Source organism: Ursus arctos, unplaced genomic scaffold (genome assembly GCF_023065955.2).
Source record: "Ursus arctos isolate Adak ecotype North America unplaced genomic scaffold, UrsArc2.0 scaffold_3, whole genome shotgun sequence".
NCBI classification, from domain to species: domain Eukaryota; kingdom Metazoa; phylum Chordata; class Mammalia; order Carnivora; family Ursidae; genus Ursus; species Ursus arctos.
In genome coordinates, this window is record NW_026622985.1 from 71,447,935 (window position 1) to 71,471,267 (window position 23,333).

Below are 23,333 nucleotides of genomic sequence, written 5' to 3' on the forward strand. Positions count from 1 at the left end.
GCACTAAAGGGCTATCATTAGATGATTTATTGCTGTATAGGTGGTAAGTTTTAAAATATTTTCTCAGACATAAAAAGGTATAGTTCTTTTGGACCTACAACAAAATGTTTATTTTGCACAGCTCATTCTATTCAATGTGTACTGCACCCAAAGACATGGAAAAACGTTTGAAAGTAATTATTAAGGAAAACAGAATAAGGAATTATGGGGGTTTATTGGGAAAGGTACAGAGAGTATATTTCCGGAGGCTCTTTGAAAATGTGTAGCGGAGGGGCTCCTGGGTGGCTCAGTTGGTTAAGCTTCTGCCTTCAGCTCAGGTCATGATCCCAGGAGCCCCACATTAGGCTCCCTGCTCAGGGGGAGCCTGCTTCTCCCTCCCCCTCCGCCTCTCCCCCTGGCTTGTGCACTCAATCTCTCTCTCACTCGCTCTTTTTCTCAAATAAATAAATCTTTAGAAAAGGTATAGAGGAGCTGATTAGGTGCAGACAACATAGGAGGAAAAGCCTCAGAAAAACTTCTCTGTCCTGAATTAGCAGTGGTCCCAGGTTATACTCTGTCCAGAAATTTTGTGACCATGTGTCCCTAGAAAAGATAAATGTATACTAAGCTGTAAGATTTTTAGGACTTCTCACGAGGGACAGCAATTGTAAATGCCATATATGTTTAAATCTTTACTTCCAAACTTAGATTCATGGTTACATTAAAAACCTCAAGCAAATGCAAAAGGAAAAAAAATAGACATTTTAATAACATTTTAGATACTATAGGTATTACATATAGGAAACATGATTCAACTCAACATAACTGAATTTATGAGCTACTTAGAGCTTTGGAGCTTTGTTGCATTAGTTTCAAATAGCTCTTAGGGAAAAGTGGATATTTGCTGGCTGCTTCCTCAGGATTCACTTTCTCTTTTGTCCAAACATTTTCTATCACAGAACTCACCCATTCCAGTACAAGGCAGCCATGTGGTTTGAGCATAGGTCCCGCCCCCAGGGTAAGTCCAGCAGGGCATCCTGCACATGACCACGCTGACCGGTGCAGGGATGGGCATGTATCACATTTTGACCAATGAAATGTGACTTCATAAGGAGTCCTCTGAAATTCCCTTTCTCTTCTGTGAGAGCTTTAGGGACTTGACCTGAACAATGTGAGGCCCATTAATGCTACCATGAGGGGCGCTAGCATAAAAATGAGTCCAGCACCTGGAGGAAGACAGAGCTGTAGGAATCAAAATGGAGTTGGAGTCTTGATAGCATCATGAACCTATGAATCAAGACTCCCTGAAAGCCTGAAATTAGAACAGTCTGTGGACAATTCAGTTATATGAACCTATAAATATCTTACCTTTTTTTTTTTTTTTTTTTGCTTAATCCACTTTTGTTCACATTTTCCATTACTTGCAACCAAAAGACTCTCAGCCAATGTAGGGAGATAATCTGGAACACTGGAGGAAGTATTGTGCGCAGGAGGTCTGAGATCTGGTGTAGTTCAAAATCAAGTATTTGTGTGATCTTAAGTGGGCTCTTTAACCAAAAACCTTTCATCCTTGTTTGTTTGTATGTATGTATGTATGTATATTATCTACGAATCCATCTATATCCACCAGAAGAATGGTAAACGTCTTATGAAAACGGTTTTACTCATTTGATACTACGTATCAAATAACTTTTGGGGTTCTTTTTTTTGGCATATCAAACTTTCATCAAGGAATTTTAAATAAATGAGTAGGACAAGTTAAATCCCACTGTAAAATAATGTTTACAGAGAGGTTTTCTGGAGTGTGTGTGTGTGCGTGCGTGGGTGTGTGTATGTTTCTTTGGAGGGGTGTCAGGAAAAGACACACTGAAGATAAAGTTGTATCAACTACCAGAATTCAGGTAGACTGGGAATTTCTCAAGTGTTTGCAATCATCTATTTGCATAAGTTCATTTGTATAGGATGGAAAAAGACGATGAAGACAATTTTCTCTTCACCCCTCCCCATGGTAATGTCTAAAATCTGGGAGCATGGAGGTGGGTACAGACAGAAGCAAGAAAGAGTTGTTTTTACAAAGATTCTCTGAGACTCGGGTACACATGCAGCCCTCCTTCAGAAACCAGTATCAAGCTATGCTACAGAGACCCTTACAATTTGAATACAGTACAGCTTTAGCTCAGGAAAAATATGAGAACAGACTATCATTTTGGCAACCTTGACAATCTGAAGCTCTAGAAGTTTTGGGAGAAAACCCCCTTTTCTTCCAGTCTTCCAGAGACATTCATCTTGTCACTGCAGGCATGAAAGGATCACCGTGAAGAAAATTCTCAAGCCTCCACGATCATAAAAGAAAGACTCCTGGTGAGTTATTGCAAAGCACCCTAGATGGACTCCCAGAATGACCAAAAAGACTTTGAATGGGAGATGAAAATCCTGCATGAGACAGATTAAGCATGAACTAGAGAAATCTGAGTTATAACTGTTATGATTTCCTCCGTGCCCTCAGCTATGATAACTCCTGAGCAAACATGGATTACATATATTTTAAAGAGCAGTCCAATGATAAAGTGTGCCAACAACTGCTTCAGACGATATAAGGCTTTGTTAATGACGTCACAAAAAGATTTATTCTATACAGTGCATAATTCTCTCTACAAATCCTTTTTCATTATAATCCCTGACCATGTAACAGAAGATGGCCTTAATCACAAATGAATGTATTTGGGGGCTGTATACCTTGTTAACAAGAAGTGGAAACAAATTTCTTAAATTTCTTTTACCCAATTGTAATTATCTTCTGATCCTAATATTTTCCCATTTCAGATAGTCCAAAAACTTAAATGGACAAAAAACTTAAATCGCCTGCCAAAGTGGACACTCTCGGTGCTCCACTCAGATGCCCGGGACTGCTTTCATCGTTTCTGGGCACCTCTCTCCTGACTTCTCATGTGCTTACTTCCAGAGGTCAGGACCTGCACTATTTTCCAGGATACTGCCTACCCTTGGGTTGGTTGGGTTTTGCCTCACTTACACTGAGTTGGAAGTCTGCTGCCCCGACCCCAGGCAGCCCTTCCTAAGGACTGGCAGGGAGTTGTAGAAGCCGAGGTCCCTTGCCTCCAATGAAGACAAAACTATACAGTGTCAAAACACACACCATCATTTCCTGTGGGGTGTGACCGAAACTACCTTGGGTGAGAACTAGCCTGCAAACTGCATTTTCTCTCCTCTCCTCTCCTGCCTCCCTTGCTTCCTTACTGATTCCTCTTGGGAACACTTCTTTAATAAACCATTAACATAGAAATCTTTGCTTCAAGTTGTGCTTCTGGAGACTCTGTCCTAAGACATTCTTCTAAATAGAAAGGTCTGTAAAGAGAGCCCAGGACTCAGAGAGGGAATACAACAAGGCCAGGCTCACAGAAAGGTATAGTGCACTATCACCATCTTAATATGATTTGTATTGTTTTTAACGATTTTATTTGTTTGTTTATTTATTTATTCAAGAGAGCGAGTGAGCACAGCGGGGAAAGGAGCATAGGGAGAGGGACAAGCAGACTTCACACTGAGCATGGAGCCCAATGTGGGGCTTGATCCCATGACCTTGAGATCATGATCTGAGCCAAAATCGGGAGACAGACACCTAACTAACTGAGCCTCCCAGTATGATCTGAGGAAAACTGGAGAAGCCTTTGCAAACTCAACATCCACACCCAGTTAATCCAGGAAAGAGGCACGGCTGGTTCAGACCTTCATTTCCACCACCAAATCCCCAACCTGTGAGTGTGGCTCAGGCTTCTGAATGTCGTAACTACTTCACTGTGGTATTGAAGAGGAAGGTGAGCTTAGATTTGCCAAATATTTACCTTTAGAGCCCAATATTTGGGAGATGCACAGGTTTACTGGTGGCGCCTACCTATGGCCAGACCACAGGCTGGACAGTGTTTGGGGATGGGTCAGAATGGCCACTCCGATTCATGCAATGGTGCTTTCACTTTGCTTTTGAACCAGTAAGCAAATGGAGCAAAGGATATACATGAGATTAGGACATAGATTAGTCACGGTGGCAACCATGAGGCACACCCACAGTCTGGGGATCTCACCCTCCCAGAGGAAGGAATCAGCAGGTCAGAGCAGCACTGAACTGTGGGCTCACTCTCTGCCTTTTATACCACTTCAGACTTGATTAAGGAACATTCCAAAGTCAGAGTCTATTCTAACACCATTAAGTTTCCCTATGTCATAGTCAGATAACGGAGTAATTTCTGCATTCATTTCTTGCTACCTCGCCGAGTATAACTGAAGTTCAGTGCAGCAGCCTAGTTAAGGTACCACACACAGGAATTTCATTTTTGAGTAAACATCCCACTTCAGACCAACTTTGGTGGCAGTGGTAAGAGTTTACCTAGGGTTATTTCAAGAGGCCTGCCTAGAAGCCCCACCCTGCCCTTTGTATCATGTAAAAGGTGATCAGGTGAAATCAGATGACAAGGGCTGCGGTTAGGCTACAGTTATTCTCAAACTCAAGTAAGATATAGACCCCTTTGAAAGGAAGAAGTATTTATGATCGCTCAGTTGGGGTTCTCCCAGATGCAGGTCCGCAGGCAAGAATTCAAATGCGAGTAGTTTATTTAGGGAAACCCAGTAAGGAGGTAGAAAAGTGTCACAATGAAAGGGGCCCTATTAACACAGCTACTGTACCGAATGACTGAAGAGATCCCAACTGGATTATTCCACCTTGATAAAGGGGCCTAGGTATTTATAAATCCACCTTGTCAGTCACTGACTGAAGACTGCTCCCTGGGGGTGCTAAGTCCCTAGCGTTTCCAACCTACCACTACATAGACAGGGTTCCAGAAAAAGCCCTCGAACACAGAAATGCAATGTATCAACAAGTGAAAGTCACTGGAGCACACTGCAATAGTTTTGAGAGAACTGGAAAACGGTTATTAATGCACCTATGCATCTAGAAATTGAGTTAAAAGGGACATAAAATTGGTGCAGGTAGAGTGACTGGGACTTTATATCCATAACACACCGAGAAAGGATATGCAGGGATATTCAGTTCTCACAGAATTCATGGTAACATATTTATTTAAATTGAAAAACAAAAGTCAGCTCATGGGTCTGATAATGGGCTTTTGCCATAAACTTACAAGTCAAATCTGCAGTGCCAAGGTTTTAATGAAAATATATTTAAAGCCCATACACAAAATACTATGTAGCAGAAATAACATTCTTTGTAATTAATAAACTTATGATACAAAAACTTGAGAGTTTTAAAGTGAGCTTGTATAAAGAGGTTTGTTAAAAAGATTTTTAGTTTAAGAAAATGTAGAAGATGGGTGCCTGACTAGCTCAGTCAATGGAGCATGGGAATCTTGAACTCAGGGTCATTGCTTCACGCCCCACATTGGGTGTAGAGATTACTAAAAAAATAAACTTCTTCAAAAATGTAGAAGAAATAAGCAAAAAATGTTTGCAGATCACTGGAGCTTACTGCTAGGACATTTCAGTCAGAATTCTTAGTTGTCAGTTTGAAACCAGAAATCCACTTGAGCTGATTTAACCAGGAAAGGGTTATTAAAAGATATTCAGTAGCTCCATAATTGCGAGACAGGCTGGAGAATAAGATTCAGAAGTTACATAGCCACGCAGCATGTGCTGAACACACAGCAAGGCTGGGTCAGTTAGGATCCTGTGGACTCCACTGCCAAACTACACAGACTGAAGCTGAGGCCACCAGTAGCCTCAATAGTATGGCTCCTTTACGAACTTGCTCTTGCTGCAACTGGTATAACCACAAGAGTGCATTCTCTATAGCTCCAAAGCCTGACATAGTTATAAGAGAGACTGGTGCTCTCTTGCTGAAAGAAAGACCAGGGCAAAAAAAAGTACCTGATATACTGAGCTCTATCTCAGACCTTCTGATGTTGAATACCCAAAAAACAATGATTAATATCCCTGACAAAGAGGTGCGTTTAATTTGAATTACCACGCTTTGTTTCTAAGAAACTCTCTGTTGATGATTACCTTTCATCCAGTGCATTATGATATGTCTGTGGTTTTTTAGTTTCTGATGTGTATGTTAAAAGGCAGATGATTCTTGGGACGCCTGGGTGGCTCAGTCGTTAAGCGTCTGCCTTCGGCTCAGGGCGTGATCCCGGGGTCCTGAGATCGAGCCCCACATCAGGCTCCTCCGCTGGGAGCCTGCTTCTTCCTCTCCCACTCCACCTGCTGTGTTCCCTCTCTCGCTGGCTGGCTCTCTGTCAAATAAATAAATAAAATCTTTAAAAAAAAAAAGGCAGATGATTCTTTATTTTCTATTATTTTTATGCGTGAAAAATCCCATTACATGAGTTATTATCACATGGGGTAATGACTTGGAAAATGTTTCTGCCATTCTGGACTGAAATGCCAACAATAGGAAGGAAGGAAGAAAGGGAAGAAACAACACACATACTACTGAAGTCTAACCTGACTTTTTTGTTTTTTTGTTATTCATGGTACAAATTATTAAATTCAGAAAAATGGAGGAATCACATCTCAAAGCTGGTCAAAATGGGCATTATGGTAATACCTAAGTTCCTAAGTGGCGCTTGACTGCCTAGGTTCAAAAACCAGCCCTGTGATCTACTAACAAAATGACTTTGGCCAAAATAAATCTCAAAGAAACTAGAACCATGGGCCACGTTCACAGGAGAGATGGAGGCTGAGAGGACTGTGAGTGCTTGATCAAGAACACTTAAGATTTCAGTAAAGGTTGAACACGTACTACTCCTTGTCCTCCACCTTACAGTAATGACAGTGTAAGTCAGAAACACACACATGAAGTAAACAGTAATTTGGGTTGAAGAAACCCATGTTTTACTTAATTCCACTATGGAGGAAATTCTGGGAAGAAGTTCAGAATTTAGAAGGACTTTGTACCACAGAGAAAGATGGTCATGAACAACAGTACTTAAGTTGTTTATTTTAAGTGCTCCAAAATCAAATATGCTCCAAATCTAAGATATAGTACAAGTGATTTTCCAAATGACTTTCTTTAGTCAAAATCCAGGAAGATAATAAATTAAGACATTGACTATCTCCATTAGTTTGTATTGCTGATAAAACAATTATCACAAGCGGGGCGCCTGGGTGGCTCAGTCATTAAGCATCTGCCTTTGGCTCAGGGTGTGATCCCAGAAGCCTGGGATCGAGCCCCACATCAGGCTCCCTGCTCCGCTGGGAGCCTGCTTCTTCCTCTCCCACTCTCCCTGCTTGTGTTCCCTCTCTCGCTGGCTGTCTCTCTCTGTGTTGAATAAATAAATAAAATCTTTAAAAAAAAAAAACAATTACCACAAACTTAATGGCTGAAACAACAAAACTATTATCTCACAGTTCAACAGGGTCAGAAGTTTGGTATGGAGCAGACTGGACTAAAATCAAGGTGTTGGCAGAATGTGTTCCTTTCTGGAGGCTCTGAGGGAGAATCCATTTTCCTCCCACCAGGCCTGTTGGCAGATTTCAGTTTCTAGCCTTTGTGGACTAAGTTTCCTGTTTTCTTGTTGGCTGTTAACTAAGAGCTATTCCCAGCTAAAGAGGACCACATTCCTTGGATCATGTCCCCCCTTCTTCAACTTCAAAACCATGAACAGTGGAACCAGTCCTTCTTACATACATCTCTCAGAGCCACTCCCGTCTCACTCATCTGGATAATCCAGGATATTCACGCCATCTCAAGGTCCTTAATCTTAATCACATCTGAAAAGACTCTTTTGTCATACAAAGTAACATTATCACAGGTTCCAGAAATTAGGATGTGGACATCTTTGGGGTAGGGTGGGGATTATACTGCCTAATACAATATCCTATTTGCTTTTCCTCATTTTCCCAGTGGTACTGATATCTCAAAAATGCAGACAGCCTTTGAGTATACTCTTGAATATCAGTTCCTTCTGATCTTTAAAAAAGTCTACATACAAAGGCAGACAATGACATATTTATGGACATGTGCTCATCTACACAAACAGACTCAAATTTTTTCTTGTGAGTAAAACAACTTATTACTAATTATTGTCAAAATTACTATCTAGAATCTAGAAGGCTCTGCTACGTGACATGATCTAGTGAGAGAGTCACTGAACTTCTTTGGGACTCAGTTTCCGTACCCACAAGACGGGAAACGTGGACTTGGAAACTCCTAAATTTATTTCCAGCTCAAAAATCTAGATCCGTGGTCTGAGAAAAAAGGAGGGGGGCCACTGGTGGTGGGAGAGTAATTATATCTTAGGTATAAAAACAAAACAACAGCAAAACTTATACAGTAACTTTTCAGAAATAGTAAGAAAGCTTCGATTTTCATTATTTTTCTATTTTTTTATTATGTTATGTTAGTCACCATACAGTACTTTTTAGTTTTTGATGTCGTGTTCCATGCTTCCTTGTTTGCGTATAACACCCAGTGCTCATTGTAATATGTTCTACCCAACACATATTTTAAATTAATTTAAGCATTTGCTTTCCATTAGTGGCTGAAGGTTATTCATGCTTAGTTTTTGTCAATATAATTCATATACTTCACTCTACCACTCCATTCATCTTTCTGTACTTTCTCACATTATTCATCCTTCATAGCCTAACTTCAGTATTTTTCCTCAAGGATACCAATAAATTAAATCTGATCTCTCTTTAAGATTTTATTTTTCAGTAATCTCTACACCCAACCCAGGGCTCGAACTCACAACCGTGAGATCAAGAGTCACATGCTCTACAGACTTAGCCAGGCACCCCTAAATTTGATCTCTCTTGCAATATAATGTCACAACAAGTCTAAATCAATCTATGCCTTCAGTGTGGACTATACCATTCAGAAATGAGTTCAGGTGAAAGATTCTAGAGATCTAAGTCAAAGTAATTTCTGTCTTCAGTATTATTTTCCAAATTTGTCATGCCAAAATCACAATGAAAAGGACAATATAATTTTACCTGTACTGCAACCCAAGCCACTAAACACACTAAGCTTTAAATGCCAGCAAAAATAACAAAATGCAAGTAAATGCACAGCTTAAAGTAATGTTTTTTAACTTGCTTTGTGATAGTGGTAACACATAGACGACTATACCAAAAAAAAAAAAAAAAAGATACTGAAAGTCTCAGCTCTGAATGCTCCATCTGGATTAGTCCTCCTCTTTACTTGCTATTTAAATAAAGCAGCCCCACTCTGTATGAATTCACGCATCCTCTTAGGGCAGAATCAGAAGCTTAAGACCTGCCTGCCCAAAAAACTACCTGGTGCTAAAAGAGAGGATGGACCACAGGAGGAGAGAAGTAAATAGGGGCAGATTAACCATATTTAATGCCCAGATTCTCTGTGGAATAGTAACAGTACATTGTGCTACAGCACTGTTTTGTATAATACAAATCAGCTCACATGATTATTAAATAGGGGAGTAATGTTAGAATAACATGGAAGGCAGGCTGCTTCACACTTAATTTTTCCAAGCACTTTATGTCTTGTGCTACCAAGAAACAACAGCTGAATGTAAAGCACACAGCGGACTCCACGATCACACCAGGCCTGGGAGGAGATAGTATAAATGACTTCTTTCATTGTGTGGCACCCCATTCTTCCTTTGGCTTGGCTCAGCCCTGTGCTCCACTTTGTCAGTGCTTAGTCTTTGTCAGTGCTTAGTCTGCAGTTCTCCTAAATCTTTGTGCAAAAGCCACAGGAGACAATGAATCAGAGCTATCCATCTCTGGCATCTCTACATTTTGTGCAAAGTTTGCAACTGCTTCTCCACCTGCAACCTCTGATGATAATGTTCTCCTGCTATTGTTTCCATCACTCAGCAGTATCAATTCTTCCATAAACTCATTTTTCAAGCCACCTTCAACTCTTTTGAAAAGGTAAATAAGTAATGATAGCTTTGCTTTATTTGTTAGGAATTGTGCAGTTCCGTAGTTCCCAAACTTTGCTTCCTGTTACACTCAGCTGGGGAGCTTTTGTGCCCAGCCTCTCCCCTGATACCATTTACTTCAGAATGTCTGGGGCTGGGGACCAGGGCATCAGAAGTGGTCAAAGATCTCCAGGTGATTTCAATAAGAGCAAAGTCAGGGAACCACTACTGTAAGTCAGTTCAGGTTTTGAGTGGTCCTTTCCAGATCTATTTTTTTCCTTAAGCTCTGTTATTTTAAGTGAGCTATTTTTTAAAACATAGTATTTACAGGAATGTACATAGCACACTGTAGCTGAAATGTTTATATTACTGTGTGGGTTTCCAAAATAAAAATAATACAAAGAATACATAAAAGTGGGGCGCCTGGGTGGCGCAGTTAGGCATATGCCTTTGGCTCAGGTCATGATTCCAGGGTCCTGGGTCGAACCCCACATTGGGCTACCTGCTCAGTGCTGAGTCTGCTTCTCTCTCTCCTTCTGCCCCCCCCCCACTCGTGCTCTGTGTCTCTCAAATAAATAAAAATCTTTAAAAAAAAAAGAATGCATAAAAGTATATAGCATTTCATTAATATGCATTATCCTTTATAAAGTGAAATAGTGGACCTCCTGAGATAAACTGGTTCTCCAGACCTTCAAAGTAAAGTGAAAGCCATTTTAAGTGTAACCAGTATGTTCTGTGGCCTCACCGCTAACTGGTGAGCAACACGTGTCACATGCACACATGTTGGCTCCATCTACTTTAGTAACAAGCAGTCCTGTCTTTTCCTGGGTCTCCCTACTCTTGCCATCCTTCCAATTCACCAACCACTATCACTATGCAGCCCATGATTTGCTGCCTGCCCCACTGCCTTTCTTTTTTTTTTTTTTTTTAAAGATTTTATTTATTTATTTGACAGAGAGAGAGACAGCCAGCGAGAGGGGGAACACAAGCAGGGGGAGTGGGAGAGGAAGAAGCAGGCTTCCCAGTGGAGCAGGGAGCCTGATGCAGGGCTCGATCCCATGACCCCGGGATCACGCCCTGGGCCGAAGGCAGATGCTTAACGACTGAGCGACCCAGGCGCCCCTGCCCCACTGCCTTTCTTAACCACTATCTTTGAATCATATTTCTTCTGCTTTCCATTCCTACTGCTACAAATCAGAAACTCACACCTGCATTCTTGCTAGTGTTAATCCCAGTTCCTACCACCACTAAATATGTCAAATTAATTATTACACTTCTCATAAAACCTTCCAAGATTCTCACACATACACCTCTTCATTAAGCACTTAAAATATGTAACCACTCAATTTGTCCAATCAGGAAAAAAAGCAGTGAACAGAATACTGTAAGGGAACAAGCTTTGGGACTGAGAGAAAGGTTAATTGTTTTGTATGTTCTTCACTAATCATAACTAACATGTATTAAGTGCTTATCATATGCCAAGCTATACAAGAATTACTTTTAGTTTGCCAACAATTTGATGAGGTAACTACCAAATTTTCTCCCTTTTACAGTTGGGGAAACTGAGGCAAGAAGCTTAAGTATCCACTCAAAGTTACACAGTATCACAGTATCCAAATCTAGACAGGCTAGTTCCTGAGTCCGTGTTCTTAATCATGATTCTATACTGCTTCTCAAGGAACGAGTCAGTTGTATTTGATTTTTTCCATCCCTTAACAAATGGAGTTTAAAATGACTATCTCAATACCTTAAAAGACAAAAAAAAAAAAAAAAGAAATATGAAAAACACTTTGTAATTTATAGTGTTAAATGAGCTAATATATCCACATCAATTATCTTTCTTTATAATTTGGAATACTTATTGTTTTTCCATGTACTAATTATTTCATGTTTATAATTAAAGTTCTGTACCTACTCAGGAATTTCCTTGTAAGGAGAGATCATGATTTATGTCCTTTTCTGTCTTGGAAAACCCTAGAAAGATCTATTCAATATTGCTAACTGGTTGACACAATGGTTGACACTTTTAGAACTCAAAGGAATTTGTAAATATTGTAAATCAATAAAAAGTAAAAGTAAATAAAAGTTCATACCGTATTAGGATAAAAGTAATATTTTCCATGAGCCATTCACAGGAAAGTGCAAATTCAGTTTCCCCAGATCCTAGTATGAGTCTGATTCTTCAGGTTAACGAAAGAATACAGGATACAAAGGGAGATGAGTTATGTCCTGCTTCTTAGGACGACCATTAGGATCGTCCTAAGCAGTGTGTCCAGAGACCCGTTTTATATACATTGGTTTCTACTAACAGAAAGTAACTCCTGGGAATGTCATGTCTAGGGATTCTCCTCTCTATCTCTTTTTGTCCTGTTCTTGATAAATCTTGACTGTTGTTCCAAATACAGGCAATTGGATTACTAATGAGGGCAAGGCTCACAACTGGGCTGGGAGATATACACCATATTAGACTAGTCTTAAATGAACTAAATATGAAAGAAAAATTTGCTTTTAGGCTTAAGGTTTAGATTCAGAACTAATGGGATAAAATGAGTATTCCAGCATTCTTTGGTTGACTCTTTTTGACAGTAATAGAATATCATTTAAATTAGTACTTTGAGAGGTCTGGACTGAAACTAAAGGTCTCACTGTACCCCTTAGTTTTTTAGTTGTCAGATGTTTATATATATCCTTTTCCTCTGTTGGAACTTAATTTTCCTTTATGAGGTGTTGAACTCTCTAAGTCCATGTACTCCCAAGGTCATCTGGATATAACTCATTTTTTTTGGTCTTACTAACTAGACTTTTCTTTATCCATAGGCTTTCTCTCAGCCTCTGTGATCCTTAGGGACTACAGAAAATACAGCAGTGTTCAGAGTTATGTAAAAAAATTTCAAACCAACGAGATTTTGTGATGCTCCATATACTAGCCATCTGCTCTTTATCTGGCATATTAATTTAATGGAAACTACACAAGGTAATAAACTTGTGATGTATCTATGATAAAATTAGTTCTGTAAGTTCCTACATAATGCTAATAAACATTCTGAAACATAGGCACTCTAAGAGATGAAAAACTACATGGACTATTATTCATTTCAAAAACATTGCACATTATTTTTTTAAAAGTCCTTACTATTAATACCTCATTTATCACTAATCAGTACTTTGTTTTTCTTTTATTTCAATGTCTAACATTTGCAAATCACGCAATATCTTCATTTTTTTTATTTATGGAGGAGACTTTCATTTTTCCCCCTAAAAATAATGGGACACTCCCCACCTAATTTCTGACTATATGTGGTTTCAAACAGGTCAGAGTAACTTTCAGTATATAAAATATTAACCGTTTGGGAGTGATCTGTAGGTAATTTTATGAGTATGCTGCAATGAAAACAGATGCTGCACTTTTCAGAAAAAAATTGCTGACACCGCAAGTTATTTCAAACCCACAATTCTTCAGTTAAGAAATCACAAGCCTAACTAAAACCAAAAAGAGATATGTAAAAAGAATAGCTCTCGCCGGTATTTTGTATATAGATCCTTCTCTAACTTCAATTTTAAGTCACAATAAAATAGGAGTTATGTTTTCTAATAATATGCGGTAATACCCAAAATAATACCCGTGACAGGACATAAACAGATGCCCAGGTAAGTTGCTGTTACTCGTGCAAGGACACTCACATAATTCGTTAGCAGAGCCAAGTCTAAAACCCAGCCTGGTACTTGCTTATCTGGACGCCTCTTTTTTTCCCAGGCGGTGCAGCAGACATGCCATTTATTTACTAACTTCAACCTGAGGAAAGAGAGACTTTGGCAAGGTAAAAGGGAGGCAATTTTCGGAGGCTCATACATCTTTATGCTTGTATTCAGTTTCTTAAATAAACGAGTAACAACGCCTCCGTATTGGAGTACTTTTAGAGGCAAATGCAGAATATGCGAACATGCTTTTTACTGTAGTGTTCTCCAGAGATGTATACCATATGGTCTCAACGTGCGTAATTTTGTCCTGGGCCACTGAGTTTCTAAAAGATTAATTTTCGGCCCGAAAATTTCTAAAAAATTAATTTTCGGCCAGAAAACTAAGGATCATACCACTTCCCTACACCCACATTTCATATGAGAACAACATTCATCTCTCTACTTGTGATGAAAACACCTTGTGTCATTTTCTCCCGCCTTCCCTGACTTCTCTCAACATTTTCCGCCAGTGACTACTACCACACTGCCTTTCACTCCAGTAGAACACCCGCTCTCCCACCTTCAGGAAGTTTCTTCCTTCCTTCCGCCTGCCGCTCGCTTTTGTCACGCTGGGCGGCGGAGACCGCCTACCGGAAAAACACAGCGGAAACACACTACGCACGCGCACTAACTCGCCAGCCGTTTGCCTCTCAAGTGTGGTTGGCCGGTTTCTTTCAATCTCTGACTGGCCCAGACTACGATGCTGTACTCTCGCGATACTTGCTGCCGCCAGTCGGCGGGAGCCTCCGCCGGTTCCTGGCGGGCCTTTTTAGCTCCAGTTGTCGCCGGTGTTCCTGTGTTGCCCAGAGCGGCCGGGCCGAGCATCATGACGTCTGCTTTGGAAAACTACATCAACCGTATCCTCGGGCCGGCTGCCGCGGGCATCAGCCGGAGCCATGGCGAAGCCCGCGTCCGCACTGGAGAGAGCTGGTGCTGGAGAGTCCGGGGGTCGGGATCGGCGGGCGGTTGGGATGCCCGGCCACTGCGGGGCCTGGGCTGCGGGTGAGGGGCTTAAGGACCTGGGACCCACCAATGCCGCTCCCGGGGGCTCAAGGCGCCTTTTAATTTTAACCTAAAAAAACCAAAACAGAACAATGTGATTATTCCGAACTTTTCCCCGTCTCTATAGAAATCAGCTTTCTGTTCTTCCATACTACCCTAGGGCATATACGTTCACGTTTGGGAATAAGATCAACAGTCGTCCTAGCGGCGAGGAGGATCTTGCAACCCAAGAATTTGTCTTATTCATAGGCTTTGCTCATTGTTCGAAGATACCAAAAACTTGAAAGATGGTGCACAAGTTGAATTTCTGCCCCTTTACCATGTGAAACCTCAACTCTTTTGTTGATAGAATGAAAATAATGCTTGCTGTTGTAATTGATTCTCACGAAGGGCAAATAACTTCTAAAACCCCGTGTGAAGTAACGTACCCTATAGAAGTATTACATTTTAAAATCTCAGGACAGAAACATTGCATTGCTTTCATGTATAAATTTGGGACAAAAGTGACATACTAAAGGCTTAATGATGCAAGCATATTGGCACCTTGTGACATTGACTATAGCTTCTTTTTTGAATTCCAGAGGCCAGGTCCTGGAAGAAAGTGTCTTATAGCGCTTGAAAGCATTCAATATTGATTAATTTAGCACTAATTCAATTTTCCTTTTAGAGATGAAGGGACAGGTCTAGGAAAGGGGAAAATGCCTTGCTCCAAGCCCTATGGGGAGCATACCCCAGTGAAAAAGAGTACCAAACATCTCCCCTTTACAACTGATCATGTACAGAAAGGGATTTTCTTTTTCTGTTGTTCCCTGTTTTAATTGCATAATTATCACAAAGATCTGAGGAAGTTAGAAACTTAAGGATATGTTGTGAATGTAGTGGCTGTGTTAAGTAGTTGCGTCTTAATTCTGTCACCTTTTTCCTAGTAATTCAAACCATTTCCTTAGGAGATCCCAGGTTTTCATTTTCATTCCCTGAGAATGCTTTCCTTGATTCAAGTATCAGGAACTGTTGCAGTTATAACTTCTGACGGAAGAATGATTGTGGTAAGTATTAAGCATATCCATTCTCTCCTTGTAAGCTTATTGGTTGTAAATTTTTATGTAAAACTTTTGATCTCTAATGTCTAAGCATCACAGTACACCTGCGTTGGGGTTTTGTTATGATTCAACTCTACCAAATAGTTGCTGATCTGTATTTTCTTCACTAATTAACGTTAGGTGTAATTTACATAGAAAGCTTCTAGGAGCCAGGACGAATAATAGATTCTGTCCTCAGAGAGCTTCTAGTCTAGTGTTCAGACATCTGTCTGTATTTTATATTTATCTTCCTCTTCCATTTTTTTAATTTCCTTCCCCATTCAGTGCTCTGACATTCACCACACGAATCATAGTTTTTTTGAAAATGTGTGTATGCCTCTTAGAAACTTATGGTTTAGATACTACATATGTAGAAAAATGAACGTTTAGGGCTTGTATGGTGTTAATATACTTTCAGTATCTGTAGTGTGTAGGACCTCCGTTTTCTGTAGGACAAATGATGATGATTGACTCGACTTTTATTTCATCTCATTGTCCTTTTATCACAGTAACCCCCTTTTAATTCTGGAAAAATTCTTGGATTCTCTCCTTGATCTGTGCTTGACCTGAGGAATTTATTTCATGATTTTTGGCTACTTAATTATTTCTTCACTTACAATTCGTACATTGCTTGCTTTCAGAAAAGTTTCAAAGCTGTTAAACTTTCTCTATTTTCTAACTGTATCTAATTCATATATTTTAATCTCTTATTTTACCATTCTGCAGTTGTTTTTCTTTCTTTGCTTTTTTTAATTATTGTGATTTTTCTTAGTGGGTCCATAAGTGACTATTATCAAAGTATTAGACTTAGCCATTTATTTAAATGTATATCATGTACCAGGCACTTTACGTATATTTATCACTTAATCTTCAATTCTGTGAAGAATTATCCCTGAATTTGAGGTTAGGAACCAGACTCAGAAAAAGTGAATCACTTTCTCAGAGTCACTTAGATTTAAACTGGGATTTAAATTCATCTTGACTCCAAAGCTAAGGCTAGTCACCTTGCTTCCTTCTTAATCAAGAGAACAGTCTTTTCTTTTTAGGCACCTTAGTGTATTTTGTCAAATAAGGACAGTTTGAAATATTTTTATCTCATCTTAACACTTCAAGGCACCTATTACTATTAACAGACATTTGCAAATAGTTCATTTTGTGAAAACCTCAAATTTAAATTTTCCTATTTTGAACAGGATAGATAATAACTTGGAGAATTAATTTAACTTTACAGAAGAAAGAAAATTATTTTAAAAGAGCATTTTGAGTACTGAAGTTAAGTTGTTCTGTATTTTATTGGCACATGGCTCACTTGGGTAAAATGACATCAAGAGGCTGTGTCAGGGTATGTTAACAACTATACTAATTAGTTTAGTAAATACTCCATATTTTGTTTCTCTACCAAATTCTAGGGTATCATTTTCTCTTTATTGTATTTTGATTTTTAAAACATGAAACAGTTCAATAGTGAGCTTCAGAGAATTAACAACCAAGACTAATGTAAGTTGATATTTCTTCAGAAACTTGAACAGCATCTGAGCTACTGTGTTGTGCTAGACCCATATCTTCCTTTATTCAAAACCAAGATTCTCCCATAATATTTTCTCTGAATATTTCCTTCAAGTTCTGGTTCTAATAATTACAATCATATTCATATCTACCTTACTGGATTTTGGGAAGATTAAGTAAATACATGCGAGGCCCATAGAACACTGGCCCATAGAACACTTAAGATAGTAAGTACTCATTAAGTGTTAGCTGTTACTACCAGTTGAAGTTTGTATGTATTTATGGAACTGATTTGAATCTCCGAAGAATGGTAAATTATATTTGTTTGTTCATAGTAGTATAATATAGTAGTTCAGTGGTCTGGCCCTGAAGCTAGCCTTTTGTGGTTCAAAACCTAGCTCTGCTACTTTCTACTCATGAAACCTTGAGAAATTACTTAACCTCTCTGTGCCTCAATTTTTCTTCTCTGAAGTGGGAGTAACTACTGTGTACCTCAAAGGATAAAAATTATTTGAGATAATGTGTGCAGTGTGTTTAGCACAGGGCTTGGTACTAGTGTGTAGCATGAAGTGATTCTGTTACATTGCATGGCTGGTATATATGCTTCCCCCTTTTTATATGTTTATATAGTTTGCCTTTAAATTTCATTTGTTTTAGTCTGTGTCTCATGTTAGCGCCTGGACTATGTGAGCTTTTATGCTGCCTCCTTACACTGGTACATAGGTGTCCTTCGTAACTGAACAACTCTACACACTAGTCAGTTGTGTGGTGGTTTTTTCCCTGTCGTAAAAAACCAAGAGGTATGTTTTGTTTCCCTACTGTTGGTTATAAAGAGGTATTCTATTTTATAATGGATTTGTATTTAAAAGAAGTACTTCTAAAATAATTACTTAAAAATAAAAAATAAGTACTCTGTTGGTATACGTGGCAAGTAAAATTTTTGCATCATTGAATTTACACATTCAGGTAAACCAGAATATTTGTCTTTTTCTCTTGAATGTTTTCATTACAGGGAACACTGAAAGGGTTTGACCAGACCATTAATTTGATTTTGGATGAAAGCCATGAACGAGTGTTCAGCTCTTCACAGGGAGTAGAACAAGTGGTGCTAGGGTTATACATCGTAAGAGGTGACAATGTGTAAGTAAAATATGTCTTTTTTTTAAGGCAGGTTAAGTATACTACAAGTGTGTACTGCTTACTATATGGAAAAAAGGTTTTTATCCACTGAGAGTGGTCCATATTTCTGATAGTTAAGTGGCCTACATAGGGCTCAGAAAGGGCCTTCTCCCTTACACTGAATACTTCATTAGAGAGGCTTTTTAAAATATTCTTCCAAAATACCCCTAATTTTGGAGCAACATAAATATACTTCTAGGGTCTAAGGCTGGGGTTTGAAGAGGTCTTCAAAATCTCTTGGGTGAACAATTTTAAATAATTCGTGTTCTATAAGTGTTGAATTTACAAATAAGTATTTATCTGTTACTTAAGTTTTTAGTATAGTTGGAACACTTAAGATGCCCCATGTTTATGCTGTAAAGTTAGTGAACTTGTAACATACTGATATGGCAGTTTGAGAAGACATATTTTCGTGGTAGCAATTTAAGAAAAGTCTGCCAACAGTATAGAGTAATACTGTCCAATAGAACTTGTGGTGATGATGGAAATGCGTATCTGCATTGTCCACTGTGGTAAGGTACTAGCCTCACGTGGCTATTGAGTGCTTGAAAAAAGGTGTGACTAAGGAATTGAATTTTAAATTTAATTTAATTACTTTTAATAGTCCCATGTGGCTAGTGTAGTTAGAGAGGCTAGAAGATTGTTGAATCAATTTTCTAGGGCATATAGAATTAAAACATAGCTGTAAGGCACAAAAGGTCTATTACACATCTCACATTATTTTGAAGACAAATAGGGTATAGAAGATGAAAGAATATTCATTTAAATTATCTTAAGAAAATCACCTTCAGATGGATAAATTATTTGATCTTTAATCAAAAAATCAGGGGTTTATAAGATACTCTAATGAGGTGAATTTTAGGTGTGAAGCTACAAAGTGAACTGTAAAAACAAGAGAAAGGCAAAGCATTTTGTGGGGACCAGTTCCCCTGACCAGAATAATAGTGATGATTTATATTGGGGTTCTGCCTAGTAATTGATTTTAAGAAGCTTTCTCCTACTTTGATTTGAAAAAATTAAAAAAACTTTTTTTTTGGGACTTCAATTTAAAAAATTTTAAACCTTGTTATAGATTCAGTGCTGTGCTGGAGCCAGCTTGACTGGCTCACGGAAGCAGATTGTTATATTTTCAGGAATTTTGCAAACTGGTTGATCGATGTCTTGGTGGTGGTAGCTTGAAATTGACCATAGTGGGAGTATTTGCACTGTGGATATGAGTAAACACTGCAGAGCTGCCTCCCCCTTTTCCTTTGGAGAGCCAGTTTTAAAACATGTATCAGCACTCTGCTGTCTTCCATAAGGATTTTAAATGACACTAAAATTTTTAAGGTGGAATCGAGATCTTTGATTTGTTTTATATTGGGAAAATGTAATTTATTTTCCCAGAGTTTGGTACTTATTTATTAGAGAGCTAGAGGCCTTTATATAGTTTAAAGCACACTTGGGCAAATTCGGTATTATAAGTATTCAGCTATAGAATTTACTCTTATTAAAACCAAACTAATTTAAACAACCAATTTTTTATGGAATAATGTTTTATACATGTCCCATGGTGTGGCTCTAACAATGTGCGTATCTAGCTGGAGAGCCATGGCTTGGTACCTAGCATGGTATTAATGAAATTAATATATGTTATGAGTGTTGAATCAAGGAAAGTTTGCTGGCTTTAACCTTAGCCAATCACATCAAAAAATCATTTGCTGTGATACCTGAGTACCCATTGCTACCATTATCTTTATATGTGAAGAACTGTACTTTTTGGTCTTGGATTTAAATTGAATGAACTGAGAAATCCTGAAAAGGAAACTAACGGATGTTACATATATATATGTGTGTATGTATACTGATGGATTTAGTTCTTTGAAGTTACTCAAATAGTAGACACTTTTATTTCCTTTATTTAGTAGTGATTTTGTGATCAACCCCAACACAGTCCCTGGATTGAGTTATTGAGTTGAAATCATAGGATTGGAGTTTGTGGGGTTTGGTACCATATCTATCTGTGTCTTTTTCCTTTAAAGACTCATGATCCAATCACACTGTATGCAGTCTGTCCTTTAACACTGGCTTCTGTAATGATATTGCCTTCAGAGTACTTCTTGAAGTAATTTGTAACTTAAATGTGCAATTCACTACTTCATGAAAACGATATTTGCTTTTCACCTTAAGTAGTTTTTACTGTGTCCTTGTAGTTTTATTTAGAAAAAGATTGTTTTAACTGATTTTTTTCCTCCTTAAAAACCTACAGTGCAGTCATTGGAGAAATTGATGAAGAGACAGATTCTGCGCTTGATTTGGGGAATATTCGAGCAGAACCTCTAAACTCTGTAGCACACTGAGGAAGAATTACATACATTAGACATCTGTAAATCTTTGTACAGAAACTGATTATTCTGACGATGATGTATGGAATTTTTATGAATGTGTAATTGTGGACTTTTGACTCCATATTGATTCATTGTAATATGATATGTAAATTAAAATATTTCTACATTTCCTTGAAAAACATTTTTTTCCCCTAAATCATAGGTTTGGTAGGTTGGTGTTATTTTTCTCTTAAATAGTATGAAAATCTAATGTTTACTTTGAGAACTTTTAGAACAAATATTTAATATTTTAATACTTACGGAAAATTAGTTAAAAAGAGAAATGGGTGTGCTATGTAAATCAAACATACAAATACCATCAGTAGTGCAGGATACATGTGTTTCCCCATTTTTAAGAAAGTCACAGAAAGGTAAGTCTTGTAATATGAACCATCCCCATTTATCACACGGCCCTGGTGGTTGGTTCCTCTCTAGCATCTTAGAAGTGTAGGTAAAAATGTGTTTGGTTGAGAAAAGGAAAAATGCTAACAAAGTTGTGTATTATCTGAAAAAATGGATTCCATATAGTCTTAAAAGCCATCTTAGCTTTTAATCTTAAAAATTGGGAAATTTCTAGTATTAAAGGAGTTTTTTGTTGTTTTTTATAAATGTGAGTAAATAAACCTGATGTTTATATTCAGGCAGTGCTTGCTGTTATTGTCAACAACTTCCCATGACTCCTTGATTCCATAGACCTGTTTTCAAAAGAAGTAAACATGCTTTCAAGCAATAATCAATAGAATTGGTTAATTATTTGAGGGAATCAATTAAGTGGATAATGTCCCTCATCTACAAGTATGCTGTTTTCTAAAACCCCTTGTAGAACTGTGTGGCTTTTTAAAAGAATCCATAGAAACAATGGTACAAATAGTGTTGAGATAGCCAGACTAGTCCACAGAAATTCTCATCAACTCACTGAGGAACAAAGTGTGTAACTTGTGGTGAGTAGAAAATAGAAAAATATTTACATTCTTATAATTCAAGCAAAATTTAAATAGGTTTTCTTTTTTTTAAATGAAAGTGTTTGGCAATAGGGTTGGCAAGCTTTTTTGTAAAAATGCAGATAGTAAATATTTTAAGCTTTGAGGGCCATATGGTCTCTGTCACAGCTACTCAACTCTGTTGTAGTATGAAAACAACCATAGATAATACATAAATGAATAGTTATGGCTGTGTTCCAATAAAATTCATTTACATTAACAGGTGGCAGGCTGGGTTTTGGCCTGTAGGCCATAGTTTGCTGACCCTTGGCTTAAAATAATACAAGCTCAATAAAAAAAGATGAGGGCTAATTTGTATAAAATCTGAAAACGGCTTCTGGAGTACATCCTTTCAGAGTTTAGAGGTAGTTCATTTTTTTAAATATGTAAAACTCTACTTATTAGATATGATAGTTTTTTGGTTCCCAAAACAGTTTCCAGAGGAAACTATCTTCATAGAAATAAGACTTGTAAGAAGAGAACTGTTGAGATAGTCTTCTTCACTGGTCACCAGGCACCATCACCCAGCATAACTTGCTTGATGTTCTGTTGTTCAGGGCTGCTTCAGGATTAGACAAAGTTTAGTTAGTATTGGCAATCATAAATATTTGGCTTTTGTAGTATAAGGTTTTATAATCAATAATAAAATGAAAATAATGCAAAGTGAGTAAAGCAAATAGGCAATTTAATGAAGGACTATAAACCAAATGTTCTATATAATTATATAATGGTATTTTAAATGGGTAAACTATTTTCAAAAATCAAATAAGGAATACAGATCATTCATTGGCTAAGTGAAATGTATTAGAACAGTGCAAAGGAAGTCCAAATCAGATATTTTGCCAGCATACTTGACATAACACAAGTTACACATAAACCAGTAGACAAACCATAGTCCCCCCTCCCTCACAGTAATGAGTTTCAAATATGATGTAGCCTTCTGAAATCTTATAATGATGCATTTACCTGACTGATGTCACAAAATCATTCCCCAAATATGAACTGGATGTTGGTAATGGTTGGTAGGTAAAATGAATGAAAATATACCAAACGGTCTATGCAATTATTTATTCCTGGGTGGGCTTTCTGTGCTTGTAACCAATTCAAATTGGATTTCTTTTTGCATGAGCATTGTAAAGGAACCACAACTATGAGTGGTAACTTGATTAATATGCAACGTCAAGTTTTTTATGTTCTTTAATGAGATTTTTATTCTGTAATCACTTTTCTTATTTATAAAGAGCCTCAAATCAATTTTAACCTGTAATTACCTCTGTGCTCTGTGATTCAGGCACTATCTAAGCCCAGCTTAATAATGAAACAAAGAAATAAATCTTTCCTGAAAAGATATTTTCACTAAACTTTTTTGTAAAGGGCAATTAACTGCAGAAAGGATTTAATTTGTTTCTTTTTAGCTGAAAACATACTATCTAAAGTAATAGTTTAAAGCATTGCTTTTAGGCTAAAGCACTTTGCTAAGTCAAATGGCCTTACGTGCCGACAGTTTTGGTTTAAACATTACAAATCTTTTTTTTTTTTTTTAAAAGATTTTATTTATTTATTCGACAGAGATAGAGACAGCCAGCGAGAGAGGGAACACAAGCAGGGGGAGTGGGAGAGGAAGAAGCA

At 38.0% G+C, this 23,333-nt stretch overlaps 1 protein-coding gene and 1 long non-coding RNA gene across 2 annotated transcripts in view; one reads left to right on the top strand and one right to left on the bottom strand.

The window, feature by feature from the left end:
• The window catches only part of LOC130542065 (uncharacterized), a 75,306-nt gene extending 61,111 nt beyond the window's left edge, over positions 1-14,195 (bottom strand). The window contains exons 1-2 of the long non-coding RNA XR_008956354.1: positions 14,113-14,195; positions 6,007-6,239 (exon numbers count right to left, since the gene is read on the bottom strand). This is a non-coding gene — a long non-coding RNA (uncharacterized LOC130542065). The remainder of the gene's footprint in view (positions 1-6,006; positions 6,240-14,112) is intronic.
• Positions 14,196-14,289: 94 nt separating this feature from the next.
• Positions 14,290-23,050, top strand: LSM8 (LSM8 homolog, U6 small nuclear RNA associated). Its single transcript, XM_026510040.4, has 4 exons — positions 14,290-14,449; positions 15,600-15,640; positions 18,192-18,319; positions 20,607-23,050. The coding sequence occupies exons 1-4, from the start codon at positions 14,293-14,295 to the stop codon at positions 20,695-20,697; spliced, it is 417 nt and encodes a 138-aa protein (XP_026365825.3). The 5' UTR covers positions 14,290-14,292; the 3' UTR covers positions 20,698-23,050.
• Positions 23,051-23,333: the final 283 nt, after the last annotated feature.